The sequence below is a fragment of the Manacus candei genome, unplaced genomic scaffold (assembly GCF_025592945.1).
Source record: "Manacus candei isolate 608988 ecotype Guabito, Panama unplaced genomic scaffold, ASM2559294v1 h1tg000113l, whole genome shotgun sequence".
NCBI lineage: Eukaryota > Metazoa > Chordata > Aves > Passeriformes > Pipridae > Manacus > Manacus candei.
The window spans coordinates 3,943,007-3,963,578 of record NW_026138161.1 but is presented as its reverse complement, the minus strand read 5'-3'; the positions used below and the strand labels follow the sequence as shown (position 1 = coordinate 3,963,578).

The window sequence follows — 20,572 nt, the reverse complement described above, 5'->3', positions numbered from 1 at the left end:
AGGTGGGACCTGGACCAGAATGCAGGTGCGACGGTGGAGCATACAGGTGGGAGCTGGTCCGGATTGCAGCTGCAAACATACCGTGTACGGGCTGGATGTGATATGAATCTCAGGTACTGGATGTGGTTTGGATCGCAGGTGCAGCTACACCGTGTTTAGGTATGACGTGGTCCAGATTGCACGTGTAGGTGCAACGTGGTGCGGGTTGCAGGTGTGATGTGCAGGTGGGATGTGGTCCTGCTGTGCCGGGGGGTGACTGAGCATCTCCTAGCATAGAGTGTATGGCTGCTGTGCCTGTGTCCGGGCTGGGCAACTTTCAGGCTTTTATTTTGAAATATTCTCCTATCCAGTGGTTTTCGGACGTCTCCCAAGTCCTGCCCACTTTTCCCACATACTTCTCTCCAGCCTCATCCTCCCTTTTGCTCAATAACTCTGCAATGATGAAATGGCTTCTTGCAACATCAGCACGCAGAGCTGAATTCCAGAGCTCGGGGGCGGGGAAGGAGTGCTCAGACACACTGATCTTAGGAAGAATACCCCAAAACGGTGTTCGTGGTCATCCCTCCCAGTACCAGATCGACACTGTGAAATGTACATTGCTTTTCTCGGATTTCTGAAGAATTTCTCAGGGTAAACACAGTGGGAAACGACCTGAGGCTCCCTGGTAAATTGCAAGGAAACTTCTGGCCTAAGTCAGTTGAAAAGAAAAGTTGGAGTCAGCAGAGTTACGGTAAGGTTGCCATCGTCCTACTGAACTTGCTCAGAATTTGGGCTGTCTGGCCACTAATCTCTTTTCTCTGCCATCCACTTAAACTTGTTTTTCTGCTACACAGAGGCTGGCAAAACTGGGGGGGCGGGGGGGAGGAGAGGATCATAGGAACCTATGAGAATATGTGATTTTTTTTGTCCTATTATAAGTTAATAATCCCATTTCTAGGCTGTCATCCAAGTATATTGCTCAAAAAATGCAAGCAGTGTACAAGACCCATTGTATAAAAGATAATCTAAATGTAGGACAGGAAGGGACCTGGCAGGTCAGCAAATCTAAACACAGAATGATATTATGCCTTATTGCACACCACTGTAATTCATTTGTCCCTGGTCTCCTGGGAAGGGGAAGTTTCACAACTTTACTGAACTGACACCGTAATTTTTTCTCCAATATATGGTTTTCTCTTACTTTGTATTTGCACTGTGACTGCTTAGTTCTCCCAGTATAGATGCTTTTCTCTCTTATCAATATAGAAATAGGAGTTGAATGCTTTTCATTGTGTCATGCCATGCAAGATAGAACTTGCTGTCTGCTTTCATGAAGCGGGCTCCAGCTTATGCTGCTCCCTGGCAGTCATGAGCTGGCCTTCTTATTCTCTGACTTCCCTGTGGATGAGCAGAGCTACCAGGCTCAGAGGTCTGTCCTGTGCCTCTCGTGTTTTGACATCTCACCTGGAAATAAATCCCTCAGCTGGTAGGTACTGCAATTAACCTCCTCCTCAGGTTCCTCCTGTCCTGTGATGGGGGTGGGAAACTGTGATTTTCTTCCTCAGATGTCCATCTGACTTGTTTTCTGCTGTCAGCTCTCATCTTACTCCAGGCCTCTTATTAATCCTTTTTTTATTGCATATCCCCATGTTCTGTGCTGGTACAGTATTCCCCCAGCTTTCTCCTACTTGTTCCATCATGAAGGGGGAACTTAAGTTTGTAGTGACCCCTGCCAAATTCAGACTGACCCCTTCCATTTGATTGTCTGTCCAATCCTTTTAGGTCTGTACCCTATTTATTATGATTTTTCATCTTTTGTTTGTTAAGTCCTGATTTTACTGAGCTGCACAGCAAGTGGCTGTATGTGCTTCAGATGTGTTTGAAGCTGAATTTTGCCCCTGTCTTGTGTGCCGGGTACTCTGGGTAGGTTTCCCAAAGTAGCTGAGTAGAAAATTTTTCTTACCGAAGCTAGCTAAGTTGCATTTTGTCCTCCTTTCCCCCTGTTTACTTCCATGGCATCAGTTATTAGGGTGTTTTTTTTCTGCAACAATTATTCTGTTGATGAGGGATGTTTAATCCCACCATTGTGCTGTAACCAGCCGTGAGTAGAAGACGGGTGTAGTTCAGCAGTGGGTATCAACACAGTGCTGTAGACTGGGCAGTGAACAATATTCATAGAGCTGAAACAGCTGCGGGAACTTCAGACAAACTCAGTGCTCATATCTGAGCTCAGATTTAGCTCCCAGTCGAATGTCCTCGCTCTTAATATTTGCAGTAAGGTCTATCAATAGTGATTCAGAGGAAGTACCACCCACTGAATCAACAAAGTCAGCTCACAAGGTACTGAACAAATCCAGCTCTGCTCGGTCCAAAATACCACAGCCAGTATGTGCAGATAAACACTTCACAAGGAGTTATCCCTGTTCTGTTCATTAACATTGGACATGGCTTTTTATATAACCAGATGAAAAAACCCCAAATATTTTGCAGAAGCTAGATGCAGTTCTGCAGGATGATGCTCCTCGTGTTCAGTGCATGACTACCTGCTTCTGACCTAATATATTATAAGCCCTTTGGTGTTATCCACCAAACTCAAGTTTATTCCAGTGTTTCTCAGCACTGCATGTGCAGCAGTTTATCACACAGTGCTCATGAGTGTGCTGCTGCAGAGCCTGCTTTCATTTCCCAGTGGCCAGAAAAAGCACTGAGAGCACCAAGTGCTGCAACAGAGCAGGCAAACAATCTGTATTTTAATTATACAGAGACCTCTTGGGTTCTGTGCTGTCAACTGAAGTGCTAAGGACAAATTGGGGGAAGGAAAAAAGCCGTGTCGAATTTTGAGCTTTGACTTTCTCCTTCTAATGAAGGCCAGCATCGTACTTGTAGGTCTGGTGTGGGGTTTGTCACAGCATCCCAGTTGTTCCAGTTCTGCAGGCATGCTTTAAGAGCTGGAGAGAAGCACAAAACGGGAATGCTTCGAAAAAGGGTTCTCTGCGTTTGGGCAACTTCTCTGTGCCTCTCAAGATTCTTGTCAAGGGCTAGTATCATCTTTTTTTCCTAGGAAAAAAATTACTAGTGAGCAACAGCCAAGCCTTATAATTACTACCAGATAACGTCAGCGGTAGATGAGCTGGTTTAATGGAACTGAATGTGGAAACAAATAGGGGTGTGGGGTTCCTGCATGAGCCCCTGAGTCATAGCCTGGAATCTACAGGAGTGCCCGCAGTTAAGTAAGTGGTTGTGTGATGTGGCAGGTGAACATTTGTTGCTGTTTTGCCAGCCAGCCTCTCACATCTGCAGAAATCATCAGGAGAGCATCTAACAGCATGATGGTTTTTCTGTTTGATATAACGAACACATATTGTTCCCAGATTCAGCTGTTTCTACTGGTTTGATACCTGAGCTGGCATTTCAAAGCCCTGGGAATGCTGAAGCCACAGATCAATGAGAATCTTAAGCAAGCAATAGTGGTTGCAAAACCTCTTTAGCATTTGATGGTGTATTTCAAGGTGCTCCAAAAAAAGAGTGAGCCAGATAAAGGACATCAGGCAAAGCCAGAAAGGAGGACTGAGAGCTGGTGGATGAAGTCCTCATCCCAGCATTGGAGTCACTCGGCTGATTCCAAAATGTTTAACTACCCTAAAAGAAACAAGTCACTTCAGAAGGGACGTTGCTCCAGCACTATGTCCAGGAAAACAAGTACAGGCAAATGAAGAACTGCCAGATGCTGTAGCTGGTAAGGCAGGATGTTGAACTTGGCAAGGCTGTAGTGGGAATCACCAGGTCCTGCTACTTGGCATTGACTTCCCATTTGTTTTTCTTACCACAGCCATTATTTTGCCTCAGCTGAGGTGTAAATGGTATTAATTTGGGGGAATGTCTGAGGGCAGAGGAGGGATTTGCTCTTTGCATTGCTGCTCCATTAGAGTCTGTTGAGCAGGTGTCCTCAGTCACCCCTTGGTGCTGAGAGGAATTGCCCAAAAGGGACACAAAGGAAATTTCAGTTGATGGTTTGTGTAGCTGCTCTCAGAGTACCCACAGGTTCAGTAATATTGATTTCACCCCAAATCCAACTTGCAAAGCCTTCTGTTGCCTCTGCTGCTCCCAAGCTGTGGTTAACGCCAACATAGGACATCACTAGTGGCAGCTGGCCACTTTGGGACTAAGTGGGTCTCCACTTTTCCAGCTGGGAGAGCTGAGTCACATTTTAACAAGCGAGAACAGCAGAGGAATTTGGAGATCACTCCAGGAAAGTGTGGGAAAGGAGTCACCCTGCAGCCATAAAACCTCTATATTTAGTTGTACTTTAAAATGGATTTTGCGGTTGCAGAGGTCAAATGAGTCTGGAGACCCACAGATCTGTTTTGCACGGAGCCTCTGCATGGGGAGTCATGGCCACCTGTCCCCCCACTGTGCTCCCCAGAGGTAGGGACATCCAGCCTTGTCCCTGTCCCAGGGACTGCACGGTGAGCTCATCTCTTGCTGGAGGCACAGCCTCTCCCCAGTGTACCTTGGTAAGCAGAGGAGATGAAGGGAGAGAAGCAGCAGAGCCCCTTTCCTCTCTCCAGATCAATGAATGAGGTTGGCATCATCTTTCTTTCTTTATTTATAACTTTGGTGAGCATCTCTGCTTGTGTCAATGTAGCTAAGGAATAACTTTGTTACCCTCCGCTCTGTCGGTTAAATTGCATTATTTTTAATGAGGCAGCTATCTCCATACTGCTTCTGTTCTGCTGGTTTCCCCTATCTGGGAAGTGTCTGCTCCTCATCCATCCTGCTTTTCTGTTAAGTCATTGCCCAGCATTCTCTGGAAGCAGTGAGCTAAGCATTAGCTTTATTTTCTGACAGAGGCCCCAAGTGGAAACAGAAGTTCCCATTGTACAAGGCAGCAGGTTTTTGTGGGTGATGCTTTTCTTCCCACACCCTGCCAAGAAGTCAAATTGTGGCAAATCAACTCATTCCACTGTCTGGCCAAGATCAAGGTACTTCACCTAAATAAAAGGATGATCCCTGCTGCCAAAGGATTTACTCCAAGGAGTGGGTGCAGCCCCTCATGGACTGGGTGTGCAACCCAGAGGGATGCAGGAGGAGAGGCAAAGCCACACAACCCTCCCTGGGCCATTCCTTGTGCACTGGCCCATTTCTTCCATCAGCACTGCAGTGCCCAGCTCCGAGATCTTTCCCTCTGTCCCAGCGGGTCCCTTGGGGGCCCCAGGTGGCACCAGGGGGTTTTGGGGTCCAGCTTTGGGGTTTTGCCCCCCTCACTGCCCACAGCTGTGGACTCTGGGCAGCCGCCTCCACTGCATCGTCTGTGTGAGTAAGCCTCCCTCCCGCCCCAGAAACAGCCACAATCTTCTCCTTTGTGTGCTTCTAGCTCAGAAAAGGCTGATTCATTCTCTGAAGCAGATTAATTACTTCTGCTATTTAAAAAAAAAAAAAAAAAAAAAAAAAAAAGATAAATCCTTTAGAATTGGTCAGCTTAACTTTCAACTGTGTGCACAATACAGTAAAGCAAGTGTGCTCTGAGCCAGAGCATGAAAGTTCGCAAGGAATAAGAAACTGGGTGTTGCAGTATTTACCTGGTATGTCAGCAGTGGGCTCTGCAATTTAGGAAGTATTTGTGAATGTGTCTTCTTCTTGACTGATATGACAAACAGTGCAAATCTGAGCCCACCGTGAAGGTGAACTGGGGAACAAATATTTTTATTCCCTGATACATTTTATAGCTTGTTTCCCTTCTGGTTTACATCACGCTGATGTGGCAGCCGGCTCCCTGAGTAGCTCGCATCTGAAGCCTGGCTGAGCTGCTCCATTTCTCCCTCGAAAGGCAGCTTTCCAGCCTGCCTGGCTCTGCTCACTTGTTTATGCACTGATGGGCTGTAGTTCCCCATTTCAGAACAAGCTGTCCAATATTCATGAGTTATTTTATATTTACCCAGTTCTGAGGCTTCTTTTGTAAGCCTGGGGATAAATTCTGGGTTTTGTTGTTTCCATTACTGGAAATGGACTGAACCTTCACAAACATTACCAAGCCTTAAATAAGGCCTCTATTTATCTAGAAAGGAAGGGAAAGGACTAACACAAAGCTAAATTGATTTACAAGCCTGCAATTCTCAAACTCCTGTTCTGATAACACTTGTAAGCAAGTGTTGGGGCAAGCCATATGTGTAGAGATGAATCACTTATAAAATGATATCCTAATATTAATTGTGTATTAATTTATTAGATAAATACAGTGATTTTCCTCTTGAAGATTAATGACAGCGCAAGTTCAGCTGGCATAAAGCACTGCAGCTCTTTAGACTATGCAAACCTGAGGATATGACTGAACAAGTGATTTCTTTGCAAACAGCAAAAGGGTATCACTTATTTCTAAAGTGATTTAAATTATACTGCAGGAAAAACTGAAAGAGATCAAAATGTCAGTATAAGGTATCCTGCATGTACAGTAAGGTCATTTTGCCACAGCATGAGAAATTCCCAGGATCAACCTCCAGTTGGTTGGGCCATATTAAAATCTGTTTGCATTAATTCCAAGATTGACTTAGAACTGGAAAGATAATATCAAGGAGGACAACTTTAGGTCCTCTCAAAACAGCTGGACCAAGTACTGTAGCAAAATGAGGGGTTAAGCCAGTCAATGTTTTAGGATTACTGCGTTATAAAACAGGCTCTTCAGACTTTTTCACCCAATGGAAGAGCAAATACTCTGAAGGTATCTTTTGATTTCAACATAATCTTTTGGATTATGTTGAAATCATGCTAAGCTGCCCTTCTTCAAGAATTTATTTTAAACTGCTCAAATGCTTAACTTCTTGAATTAGCAACTGAGCATGCTTTCTGGTTACTCTTAGCATTCACATTCTCACAATCTCGCAGAAAAGTACCTGGCAGTATCTGAGGCTGTGCTCCTTAATGTGTGAAATATGTGCTTCGCCCAGGCCATTAGGAATCCTGACTAGGGTCAACCTTATCTGAACAAAAACATTCAGAATGTTTGCTTTTGGGCTGTTCACCAGATGAGATACCAGCCACCGTGATTCATCAGCAGTTGAATGGAAAAGCTGATTTCTATAGGAGGGAATTATGTTTGCAGCCCTTTTGGAGAACAGCTGGAAAAATGCTTCTCCCTTCTGTACCATTCTGGTGTCTTGGTAGCTTTTTTCCAGAACTGATGTCTTTAAAGGTTGATATGGATCTGTGTAGCTCTTTGGCTTAGTGGTGCCCTCAGCCTTTTCCCCTTCAGACCTCTGACATCAAACTGGTTTCTAAGGAAGAGCTATTCTCTCCCTGAAGGTCTTCATCCTTGTGCAAGTGAGGAGGGCTTGTGTTTGTGCTGAAAGAGTACAGAGGACAGGACCTGCCTGCCTCTCTCCCTGTGGGCAAGTCTTGGATGGTCTTTCTTCTGTAATTACATCTTCTTGCTGCTGCAGCACCAGTGTTTGTACAGGGGAGCAGAGTTCATCTGCCGTGGCAACCTTCATCCTGGCAGTGCCTAAGCGGTTCCCCTGCAGCCTTAGTACATGTGCAATATCTGTATGCAGGATAAATAAACTGTATAAATATCAGGCTCCTTCCTCAGCCTGTGCTTAGGTGCACATACATCCTTTAGAAACCTGTACATGGGTCTGTGCCCTTTGCTCTGGGCAGAACTGCTAGTGCGGTTTGGGATTTGGCAGAGATTTTTGCCATCACCTGCCCAAAGAAAGCACCGAGTTCCCCACAGTTAATGCTTTCATCTCCCCAGCTGGAAGCACCCTCCCCAAAACAGGATGTTTCTTTGTTGCAGAAGCTTCCTACCAGAAGAACTGCAGAGCAAGTTTTGTGGATGTTTTAAGCAGATCGACCCCATTAAATACAGAGTTCCCGGAAATATGCATGTGCTGGCAGTAGCAAAGTCTTTTATTTTTGTTATCTGAAGTATCCATTAAATAAAGACTACTTCAGAGGGCTTTTTTTTCTTCCTTTTAACATCCTCTAAAGTGAATGTATTCAGCAGAAAAGCAGTCAGAGAGCTGGTCTGTGGCAAGAGGGATGGATGGATATCAGTCTCTGAGGAGAGTAGAGAAATTCAGTAAGCAGAAGAGCCAGCAGCAGCCAGATTTGCAGTTCCTGTCTTGCTTCTGTGGCTTCCTGAGGATGCTCAGATGTCTCTGCTCCCTAAGGAGGGAGCAAACCAGCTGCTGTCACTGTGCTCTTTCTGTACCTGGGAAGGTCAGCGTTCGTTCACCCCATCTGCTTCCCAGCAGTTCTTCTGGCATCTCCTGCTTTCCCCATGGCACAGGGTCATGTTGCAAAGGCCAGACATCTTGTCAGTGAAGGGGGAGATTTGGCTCTCCCCCTAAATTTATATATCCTCACCTGGCCAAATCCCTTTTCAGTGCCATTTCAGCACTCTCTTTGACACTGGTACTTCTGGTTACTTAACTCAGAGCTCAGTTCTCAGATGAACAGAGAAGTTGAATTATCCACATTTCTTTCCAGTACCCTAATTTTTCCCCTATAAAAATGTGTGGTTGTCTTCACTGGCCACATAGGTACCACAATAGCCAGTAATCTGGTCCCAGAGATACAGAGGCGAATTACACCTATAATTCCTGAATACTGCCTATGCTGATGTTTAGTAATTTAGTAGCAAGTGATACTAGGCATTTTAGGCAGGATCACCTAAAAAGAGCCAACTCAGCAGACCTCTGGCTGGCATCTGTCCCTGCCAGCCAGAAATGAGCTGGGTGTCTCCTTTCCAAAACCCTTCACACGTCTTGCTTGAAAAGCCACTGGTACGGGAATGGGTTTGTCACAGAAGTGCAGAGCAGTGAGAAGACACTGATTGCTGTAATTAGGAATAATCTAATTCCTAAAGGCAAATGGGCTGTATTTATGTCTGTTTAATTGGATTCCTGCATTTTGTGGACCTACTGTGTGGGCAGTGAAGCCATTGCACTGTGCTTCAGAGGCAGCAGAGCGATACTTGACGTGTAGAGGATCTCAGCTCTGCCTTACCTAACATGGGACTAAACTCTTAGTTCTTGATATAATCTGTCTGATTTTGGTGTAGTTACTATTCAGAGGACCACCAAATCATCTGCTAAAACTGGGGTAAAATTGGGCTGATTTGCTGGGGAAAAACCATTAGCCCTCTCTCTGAGTGACTTGAAAGTAAAGTTGGTAGGATGGAAGCTCAGACATGAGGGAATGGATCCATAAAAGGATTTATGCCCTTAACACCCTACATCCTTGTGGTTTGGGGGCAAAGCTTCACTCCCCAGGTTAGCACTCAGCTCTCCTGGAAGATAAGCCTTTGGACTCCCACTGGCACCCCTCTCCGAGCACATCAGCTTGGGGCTGCCGCTGCTTCCTCTAGAGGAAGAATAGGCCAGATGTGCTGAGGAAACCCTCTCTCCCCAGGCAGTGCCCAGAACATTCCATCAGAGACACAACCCCATGCCTGGATTCTTTCTAGTCATGCAGTGAAAAGCAAACACCTTTGCTGGGGCCAAGTTACAGACAGTCAGGTTGATGGACTTTGGCCAGAGCTGAGCTCAGCGGGGTGCAGGAACATCCATCTTTCCACGAGGTGCTCCCACTCAGGCTGGCATTAGAGCATGGTGAGGGTGTGGGCAGCTGTCTGCAGCAGGCAGAGCAGCAAACATCTGGAAGCAGCAAGAGTGATGCTTGGCTTCTTGGGAGCAAGAGCTGGGTTCCAAATGACCTCATTTTTCTCAGATGCTGCCCACTGCTGCTGCTGTTCATGTCCTTGGGGCCCACAGACAGCCACTGCAGCTCTAGAGCTGTTTTTTCTGCTTTTCAGCCGAACTTCTCTGCTTCTGCTTTTTCTTTTTCATTTTTATGTGGGAAATGATGCAGCCTTTCTAAGAAGAGAAGCATTTCTGGCATTTCTCACAGATCCAGGCTTCAGATGAAATCTGATGGGAGCTGACTGATAGCCTTTTACATTTCTTCCATGGTTTTCAGGGACAGGAATGTTGCACCATCACAATCCTTTCTTTGCAGGACTTTTTTTTCCCTTAATTTTTTTTTTTTGTTCCCTAAAACCTGCTCTGAGCCTGGTCCTGCTCCTAGGAAACCGATTAGCAACTAATCTTCTGAGGACTTGAGGATTAAACTTCAGGAGTGAATGCTATGTATAGGGACATTCACTTGCTGTTGTAAAACCCATCTTGAATTAACATTAGTCTTGGATTGTATAGACACACCCCCAGAGTGTTTCCTGTGGCAGGATGGGGAATTATGTGGAGTCATTTCCTTGGACATTAAATTGTTGTGGTGAAACTGTTTTAATTAGAAAGCACGTGGTAGTTGGTCTCTGAAAGGCCAGCTGAATTTGGACTAAAGGGCAGACAGATCAGTGGATTTCTAATACTGGTGGAGTTGTGCTCATGTACACAAGGGTTGAGTTTCCCACCTAAGGCAGGAAGACTCTTGCTGTGGGCTCCAACTTTTGATCTAGGAGATTCATTTCAGGGTAGAACCTCACAGAGTAAGAAATAAGCAGTATTTGAAGGCTGCTACCCTGAGCCGGGCAGGAGGCCTATGCTAAAATGGGCCATGTTGAAATATTCACAATTTAATAATGACTGGGTTTCAGTTAACACCTCCCGAGAGGCTGAATGGATGCACTTGGCAGCTGTGGCTCACAAACTAGTTTCCACGTGAAATGTCAACCAGAAAGGCACAGAGATATTTTCTGTTAAAAAGAGCTTTTAATATCTTCAGAGCCTGCTCAGCCTGTAAAAACTGGGCTTGACTGAAGTTCAGCAGGACTTCAGAGGTGCCCAGCGAGGGCAGGATTCTCGTCATTGAGCCCCTGCTCAGAGGACACTGCCTGAGCCCTCGATCTTTGCTTTGCTGATCCTCTCCCAGCTCCCACGATGGGCAGCCTTGGGTTAGACATCCTCAGTATTTTTAACTGTCCTGGCTCTTCCAGTATTGCAAAGAGCCCTGAGATCTTACAGTGTTTAAAAGCTCCGGTGTCACAAAGCCAGAAAACCCAGTGCAGCTCATGAAAGATGCAAGGGGCTGTCCCCACCCACTCCCATGCTCTCCATCCCACCACCCTGGCCATCCTGCATCCTCTTTTTTTCTTTTCTATTTTTTTCCCTTTCCTTTGCCAGATCATTTCCCTGCTTTGGTCATTTCCCTCCTCTAAGTCACCCCATGGCAGGACTGCTTTCTGATGCTGGCAGATGGACTTGGAGTGGGTGCAAGGCTCCCGCCTTCCCAGCCCATGGGGAAGTGTCACCCTCCCGGTGCAGTGTGAATGAGAGGGGTGACAAATGACATGCAAATGCCTTCCCTGGAGGCTACAGAAAAGTCACTTCCTCACACCTTTCCGAAGGCTGGTATTTGCATACTATTAGACACTGACATCCTGTTGAACTTTCTTAGAGTGTTCGATTTGTAGATGTGCTCGTTTGGGGATTTAGACTTTATTGACTGAAGGTTGCTTGGCAGAGAAGGAGAAAAGGAGCTGGCTGGGGAAGGGAAGGCTTGCACAACTGGTACAGAAAGATCCTTCGATGTGAGAGAGACAAGGGAGTTATTTGGCTTCAGCTCTGAGGTAGGAATTCTTCTCTCTGACAGTTTTCTCTGTCTTCTTGGCATCCTGTGGAGGTGTTTAAAAACATCAACAACAAAAAAAGCAATAATAGGGTTTTGCCACTCATAATATCTGCTTGTGTGACAGCTTCCCACAGAGCGGAAGCTGGAAGTCTTAGAAAGTTACCACTGCACTGTCCATGTTGCTGGGTAACAGCTCCTGCTTCTCGCATGACCCCCAAATTGGAATAATAAATTGCATCCGGAAAAGCTGAATGATGCTGGGATTGCTAGCAGGTGGAGGTGCTGCCTGAGCATGGGGGCACTGGAGCAGGGGGTCCTCCAGACCTGCCTTACTCCCAATCAGTGTTTTCCTGGGATCTGGACCTAAGTCCTGTTTCTTTCCAGCTGGGGTCCGAGGCTCCCGTGGATCTGCTGATGATAGCAGGGGGGAAGCTCCAGTGAGGCTGAGATGAAGCATTGGTGGTCCAATTTGCTGCAGCACAGCTGGGTGCTGACACCCTCTGTCTTCATGGGGCAAGTGCTGGCTACCACCTCACATCACTCCAGCACAAAATCCACCATGCCTCCCAAGGCCTGCGGGAGCGTGAGGATGCCCAGGGCTCATACCCACCATGGAAAGCTTCTTATATTGGTTTGTCTGACTGGGCACTCATATAGATGGGGAAGGCTGGTGCCTTGCTTCTGGCCAGGTCTCCCCAGTGGCAGTGGCCATTACCAAAGCAAAGGTCTGAGATCTGCACCAGTCTGGTTTAAACCTGGCTCACCAGGTCAAGGGATATGGTTATTGAGTGTCTTCACACAGTGTCATCATATTAACAATGAGTGGTTTTAAACCCATTTAAAGCAAAGCTCATGGAACCTTTCAGTATATAAATAAGGGTTTAGATGTCACTGAATATCCTGACATAAACATCCTTGAGCATCTCACTTAAGCTTGATTTGTGTGTGGTACCTGTAGCAGCCTGATGATTTATGTATTTGTTTATTTACTGTGAGGAAGAAGGCACTGGTGACTTTTATTTCGCAGTGTGGTTAAACCTGGTGTAACCCCACCACTACCAAGACATACTGAATGGACACATTTACCCTCTGTGGGAGACATCACACAATACTGTAGCTTGTATTTGCCCAGGAGAGAAAAGTTCTGCTGGCACACAGCATCCTGATAGTGGTGGATGGGACTGAATCAGGACAACGTGTTTTTCCTTTATTTGTGAAAGAATAAGCTATACTGGCAAAATACATACAAATTTATATCAGTATGGCCACTTTTTGTCTATGCACTGAAGTCCTGCTTTGCAAGTTTGCTGCCAGAAGAAGCCACTGCCAGCCCCATGCCAGGCCCAGTCAGCATGTGGATGGCACAGCTCCTGCCCAGCTGCAGCAGGCTGTGTATCCATGCTCTCTCATTTCCTAAAGACAGAGCACTCCCTGTAAAGGTGTGGCACTGCTGTGGGCACAGACAGCCCTGCACTGTGTTGTGAGAACTCCTGTGTGCCTCACATGAGGGGTGTGCCACAGCAAAGCATAGTGTGCTAGAGACCCCATGAGCTTCTTCAGTATTGAAGAACAAGATTGGGCACTCATTCCAAGACCTTTTCATTTTTTGAGCATAAATCGCACATTCTGGCTTCTGATACGGGTGAGGATAAAGAATATGTAAAGCTAAAGGCTACTGTGGCTACTGGCCATGGCAGCTGAAGTGTGGAGCAGCACTAGGTTTGCGTGCTGAACCGAGGACGGTTGGGCAAACCAATACCTTTGTCTTACCCGCCTGCATTTCCCACTGTACCCTTACCCTCAGCTCCCCTGGGAGACTGAGAACACTGCAGCTTCCTACAGAGGCTAATGGGCCCACACCAGGGGCTCAGGTTGGTTTCTAAAATAGAGATCTGTGGTTCCTCCCAACTAGTCTTGGTGTGTGGGAGGATGGTTTTGTTAGTCTGTATGTACGCGAGCTGTTCCGACTCTGCACGGGAAAACACAGCAGTACAAATGAAAGCAAAAGGAGAGGTGGAGAAAACCCGTCACGCTTCTAAAAGTGATTTAGCCAGGATGTTTTTTCTTTTTAGTGACTGAGTAGTCTGACATGTTGCAAAATACAAAGGCTCAGCATATTCCCAGCAGCAGAGTGAAAGCTGGAACTACCCAGAAGCAAAACCTGTCATTAGCAGTCAGCCAGGCAGAACGGGCTCCTGAGTGCCAGGAACAGGCACAGAAGGAAGGAGGGGCTGAGCAGCTTTTCTCAGGGGCCAGCAATGTGCCCCAGCAGCCTTGCAGAGGGCTGTGAGGGCAGAACGTGGGATAGGGATGCTCCCAGACTTCGAAGGGCAGCAAGGAACTACTGTTCCCCCTCATGCACCCCTGTTCTTTAGCACAGGCAGCGAGTTTGCTCCAAAAAAATCAGACCAGTTTTGATCTGCAGTTTTTCTCCCTGTTGTTTTCACTCAGTTATACTTAGCTGCCCTGAGAAATCTCTTTTTACATGTCCTCCCCAGTCCTTGCTGTGATCCATGTCGTCCTGGAGGCATGCAATAATTTAGACTGTGTGCTGTGCAGCTCTGTTCTCCACAGCTTCACAGGATGGAGAAAGTATTGACGTGCCCTGATTCATCTCTCACAGATGTCATCTCCCTAGGAGCTGACTTGAAGGACAGAGGGGCACAGAAAACTCAATCTGGGTAGCACCTGATTCAGAAAGAAAGGAGGAGGAAATTTTATGAACTGGGTTGGATGGATGCAGGGAATATTATAGCTTTGCAAACCCAATGATCCAAGAAGTCAGCACCATGAACCAGTCTTGCTGTGGCCGGGAGCACGAGGGCAAGCCTTTAGGATGACTTTATGTTTCCAAAAGGAATATTCCAAAATTAAGAATATTTTTGCGTTGATGCTTCTTCAGTTGTCCTTACCCATCAGGCCTGACCAACCTCTGAGGGAGAGAAGAAGATGAGGAGAATGTTGTATTTAAGACATGTAGATGTGGCACTTGGGGACACGGTTTAGTGGTGGGCTTGGCAACAGTGGCTTAATGGTTGGACTCAATGACCTTAAAGGTCTTTTCCAACCTAAACTATTCCATGATTCTTTGCTGTGGCTGTGGGTGTCCCCACAGCAGTAAGCACAGACACACTGTCAGGATGTGCCCAAGGGAGCAGCACACCCAGCACCCATGCTGAGCACACAGCTGGGGAGAGCAGAGAATGGATGCTGCAGGAATGATTGGACACAGAGTCTGAGGACATTGCTCCCACCATCACATCCTTTTCTATGGCCTGGGCAGCAAAAAGCAAAGCTCCCCATGCCTGTCTACTGGCAAGAGGTGAGGTGTATTCAGCCACTGAAGTAGAGCATCTTGCCTGGTTGTGTCAGGGGACTGTCCTTCCCTCAGCCAACACAGTCTAAATGGCCTCTCTGAGCCAGCCAGATAGATGTGTTCCATTTTAATCCTTGTCCGTCTCACTCTGCTGAGATCATTTACCTGCTGATAAGCTCCTGTGGTCAGAGATAAAAGGTGAAACTACCAGCCCTTTAAGGATGTATCTGAACATCTTTGCAGCACTTTGCTTCATGAAAAATATGGAAAGATGTTTCATTCATAATATATCACTCATATCTATGTTTGTAAACAGATTTGTCACACCATCTGCAGAATCGTACTGCTGTCTCCTCTCCTCCATATTAATTTCCTTTCCATTTATATAGTACAGCTCCTATTTATTTTATTCCCTTTTTACAACTAGATACATTAGGCATCTCTTTTTCTTCCCTACAAAAAGTGTACACTCTCTGTGGGGAAGAATATTTAGTCAATCCGATTTTTTCAGTCTAGTGCATAAAAACACAAGCCAGGACTGTTTGGAGAGGTACCTGCCTGGTTCTGTTTCTCATCTCTTCACATCTGTGTGGAGCAGGTGGGAGGGAAGGATAATTCAGAACAAATGCACTGGTAAACAGGATGCTCTGTCCGTATTTCCTGTCTCCTGTTGCACTGGTGGAGCTTAATTTTCAGGAATCAGCTAAGCCTCAGGTCAGTAATGCTATTATAATTTCTCTGACTTGCTGTAGCTGATACAATATAATACAATACAAATACAGTATGGTGAAGTATTTATACACCTGGGAGCAAAAAGCCAGCCTGCTTTGTTATCTGATTTGATAAGAAATGTTTAGACATGCTCAAATTTAAAAAGTGATTTGCTGAGTATAAAAAAGAAGTCACACGAGAGAGAGGAAGCTTGCAGTTGGCAGCCACTTCTGCAGCCCCTCGGGCTGACCAGCACCCAGGTCAGATGGTCCTCAGCACTGCCCTCACCAAAGGTCCAGGCTTGACCCCAGGCACTGGGAAGGGGTGGCTGGGCTCAATACACATCATGGAGCAGGATTTGACAGGTCTGTAGGAGCACCTCTCCGGCCCCATGACTGTAAATTCACTGTGGTGAGAGGTTTCAGACACTACCTCATCAGTGACCTGAGGCAGGGCACTCTCACTTCTCTCCCTCCAGGGAGGGAGGATCTTTCTTCTTCTTTGCATCGAGCCTAACCCAAATACCTGAGCTTGGGTACAAGGGAGGGACTGGGGTTGACTAATCCCAATAAGAATTTTACCAAGAGTGAGTAAGGGCTCTGGGCTGCAGACAGTGATGACAAATCTTAGAAACTCAAGCCTGTGCTTTGGCAGGAGAGTTTGTTGTTTGGGATTTGGTTGGTTGGTTTTTTTTTTTCTTTTATGGTCTTTTTATCACTTTTCAGCTGTACAGTGTGTTCTCAGATGGTATATCCACAACTTCATGTTTTTCAATTGTGGCCATCATTTTTTCAGCCAACAGAGTAGGGAACAACTGGGCAGTTGGCCAGCTCCTTTCCCATTGAAGCAAAAGGAAACTCTGCAAGAGAGTTTCTCCAAAGCTCTCTAAAGGGATTTTCTGTCGCCATATCCTGCTAACTCCTCCACTCCTCTGACCTCTCAATGCAGACTTTGATGCTGTGAGCTGAGTGCCCCTGCCAGAGAGTCCCACCATCACCTTCTCTCAGGGAAATTGTTCAAATATCCTGTCCCATCACGCTTTGCATCTTTCCAAGAGGCATGTTTAGGCTTATAATATCATGCCTAACACAAATCAGTGAGCAAACCCTTTGTCTGTATATTTGCCAAGGTGTGACTGCCAAAATGGGTTTCTGGGTAAAGCAGAAGCCATGTGACTCAGCTGTGGGGAAGCAGCCAGGACCTTTCCCAACAGTGCAGTCCCCAGGAAAAATCACAAGGTAGGCTTTAAAATGAGATTACTTCCAACCATGTGTAAATGGTCCCTCCTTTGTCTTGGCTGTCTGGCAAATAAAACCTTCCAGAGATTACTCAGTTTAGGTTTTTCCAGCCTTTTCTCTACTCACTGCAGGGCTAGAAACCCTTGTGCTGGAGCTGGGAAGGAAAAACGAGACTCTCCCATGATCCCTTCAGTCCCCTAAGTGCTGAGTTTTGGGCACCAATTGGCCCCCAGGTTATTTTTGAGCCCTGTGCAGGCTTAGCAGCCCAGGAGAACAGAGGTCCTGGGGGCATGGCAGGGAGGAGAAGTCACGTCCATACATGGCTTTGGGTCCACCAGGTTTATCCCCTTCTTGTTGGGCAAACTGTTGTCCCTGGGAGCAATTCAGCTTTGAAACGATTGCATGCAGCTTTGAAAAGGACTTGCATTGTATAACTTAATCGCTGTGGGTCTGAAAAATAACAATCCTGCCTAAAACCATAAAATCTGGCATCAAGACTTACACTTGGCTTTACAGTTTCTCTGTGCTGAATCAGCTCCTGACCCTCCTTGCTGCTGTAACAACCTGGCTGAGCAGGCCATGCCCTCCAGGGAGATGAGCCATTGCAGCCTGTAGTGGGTTGACCCTGGACAGATACCAGGTACCCACTAAGGCCGCTCTCATTCTCCCTCTGCAACTGGACAGAGGAGAGAGAAAAAAAACAGCTAAGAACTGATGAGAGCTAAGAGCTGGGAGAGGTCAGTGACTGATTACCTTCACGGGCAAAACAAAACTCAAAGTGGGGATAGTACTTATATTTATTACTAACAGGATAAGAGCCAAAGAGTGAGAAATAAAACAGTTTTAAAAGCAGCTTACCCCACCCCTCCTTCCATGTTCTCCCTCCTCCCCCCCAGTGGTGCAGGGGGACAGGGAATGGGGGTTATGATCAGTTGTTGTTTCTGCCGCTGCTCAGGGAGAGGAGTCCTTCCCCTGCTCCTGTGAGGTCCCTCCCACAGGAGACAGTCCTTGATGGACCTCTCCAACATGAGTCCATCGCTCAGGCAGCAGTTCTTCCCAAACTGCTGTCCCATGGCTCACTCCTCCATGGGGTGCAGTCCTTCACAGGTGAGCTGTACTGACGTGGGTCCCCCACAGGGGCCACAAGTCCTACCCAGGAAAAACCTGCTCCAGCACAGGCTTCTCTCTCCATGGGATGCAGGTCTCCAGCAGGACCCTGATCCATCTTGGGCCTCCTATGGGGTCACAGCCTCCTTCCTGCATCCACCTGTTCCAGCATGGGCTCCTCCATGGGCTGCAGGGGCACAGCTGCCCCACCATGGTCTGCACCAGGGGCTGCAGGGCCACAGCTCCAGTGCCTGGAGCACCTCCTACCCCTCCTTCTGCACTGACCTTGGGGTCTACTTTGTTGTTCCCGTGTTCTCACTACACTCTCCCCTGGCTGGAATTTCTTCTGTGCAACAGCCTTCTTTTCCTAGATATGTTATCACAGAGGTGTTACTATCACTCCTAATTGGCTCGGCCTTGGAAGTCTGTCCTGGAGCTGGCTGGCATTGGCTCCATGGAACAGGGGAAGCTTCTAGCAGCTTCTAACAGAAGCCACCCCTGTAGTGCCCCCCCCCGCTACCAAAACCCAGCCACAGAAATCCACTATACTGCCCATCTCCAAAAAGGTGCTCTGCTGTTTTCTCAGCCTCCCTCTGCTGTCCCTGCGCTCACAACCTGTCGGGCTCTCACATAATCATGCACAAACACCACGTTTGCAAACATATTTGTTATTACAGCAGACAGGAAGTGATTTAAGTGAGTGCTATAAAATTAACCTCAACATCAGTCAAAAGAAACAAAAGCAAAAGAGAACAGGGTAATTAGATGCTCTTATGAGCAGGATATGCTCAGAATTACTTCTCCATCCCATTACAAATGCTTAGAAACTGCACAGCCTCTCCAGCACAGTGAGATTTTGAAGTGGTTTAATGGGCATTAGGAGTTTAGAACTGATAATGCCACTACCAACCTTATCCTTTCACTGCATGAAAATAGGTGGTGGCTATTGACTGGCCTAAATTGGCTAGTTTTAAAGCTGTATTTGCTGGCTTGGATGTGCTAAAAGTCTCTCCGTGGAGTTTTCAGAGCCTGAATGTAATGTGTGTGTTTAAGGTGGGGATATATTGAGTTTCTTCAATAGAGGGCTGGTTCCAGTGTGTTCTCTACATGCTGAAGAGCTGGGACCTGCTGTAGTTGGGCTTCACATCCTGATAACTGGAGAAAAAGCAGGGCTACTGGATGGTTTATGCTCAGTCCAGACAAACATCTCACTTTGTCTCTTCTTTTTTTCTTTCAGAACAAACTGTTCACGATGTCAATCAAAAAGGAAGGTGCCCACAAGAAGTGGGCTGCCCTGAAGGAGAAACTTGGACCCCAGGAGACTGACCAGTCAGAGGCCAACCTGGAAAATGCAGAGCCAGAGCTGTGCATCCGTCTCCTGCAAATGCCATCGGTGGTGAACTACTCTGGGCTGAAGAAGCGTCTGGAGAACAGCGACGATGCCTGGATGGTCCAGTTCCTGGAGCTGTGTGGGCTGGACCTCCTTCTGGAGGCCCTGGACAGGCTGTCTGGGCGAGGAGTGGCCAGGATATCCGATGCTTTGCTTCAGCTCACCTGCATTAGCTGCGTGCGAGCCGTCATGAACTCCCACAAAGGCATCGAATACATTGTGAGCAACGAGGGCTATGTCAGAAAACTCTTCCAAGGTGAGAAGACATCTTCCTGCTTCATTCATCACATGGCATGGTGGGGGGACTTCCTGTTGCTTATCCTTCTGCCTTGTACCAGGCTTGTTGGAAATTGTTGGTCGCAATGGACTAATGAGATTGTTTTCTTCTTTAAAATAATACTACCATGAAATCACATTGCCTTTGCCACCCAGTGCTGTTTCCACACAAATATTGTCATAGTTTACTGAGAGAGCTGGGGATAAACCCAGCCTTAGCTGTGTGCAGGTATGACCCTTCAGTTGTCAGCAGACATTTGCTATTCAGGCTTTGTGAGCCCCAAGGGCAGAGAGAGAGGAATTGAAAGGGCTTGGAGTCTTGTAAAGAGGAGGGAAAGTGGCACGGTTTAGACTCAAGAGAGCCTGTTTTTTGTGCTGCTCCATCTCTTCCTTCTAGAAGATGGTAGGTAACACCACTTACATTGTCTTGCCATTCACTTGGCTCGTCGTTAGGTATGAAACACATCAGGGCATCTCCTAGAACTTTTTGTACAGCACTTGATGGTGCTGGTGCCAGAAGGATGACTTCTGTGCTGCTCCACAGAGATCACAGCTGCACCCAGAAACCTTTATTAATATCTTTTTAAAATGCATTTAGTCTGAAAGCTGTCTTGCTCCCCTCTTCAGTTTTGAAGTCCCCTTCCTTCCTCTTCACCCTGCGTTTTCTTAACCTGTGTGAAATATGGAGCTGGCCTTTTTATGCTGTGAAAAGCAGCGGAGTATCCTGGGCTTTTCAGTGTTTGAGCTTCTTTGTGTACTAATAAACAAAAAATAAGATGGTCCAATCCACTCCCTCCCAGCTCCTAAGGCTCACAGAGAAAGAGTAGTGGAAAAAGGGAATACATGAGGACTGGTTAGAACAATTGGTCTAATTGATATGCATATTGGTCTCTTCTGCACTAAAAATAAGAGTCATTAATGGACGAAAATGGTTCATCTGCTGTTCTAGAAAACACCCATATGTGAAAATGG

The 20,572-nt window shown here is 46.6% G+C and overlaps 1 protein-coding gene across 8 annotated transcripts in view; it reads left to right on the top strand.

Annotated features, from left to right (window-relative positions):
- Positions 1 to 20,572, top strand: part of INF2 (inverted formin 2) — a 44,576-nt gene that overhangs the window by 456 nt on the left and 23,548 nt on the right. For 5 of the 8 annotated variants that reach the window (XM_051769966.1, XM_051769965.1, XM_051769960.1 and 2 more), the window contains exons 1-2: positions 439 to 730; positions 19,172 to 19,580. In XM_051769966.1, coding sequence (XP_051625926.1) covers positions 19,187 to 19,580 — 394 coding nt within the window. In that variant the 5' untranslated portion in view covers positions 439 to 730; positions 19,172 to 19,186. Of the gene's footprint in view, positions 1 to 438; positions 731 to 822; positions 1,466 to 19,171; positions 19,581 to 20,572 lie in introns of those variants that run through there. The other 3 variants (XM_051769962.1, XM_051769964.1, XM_051769963.1) reach the window with 2 other exon arrangements.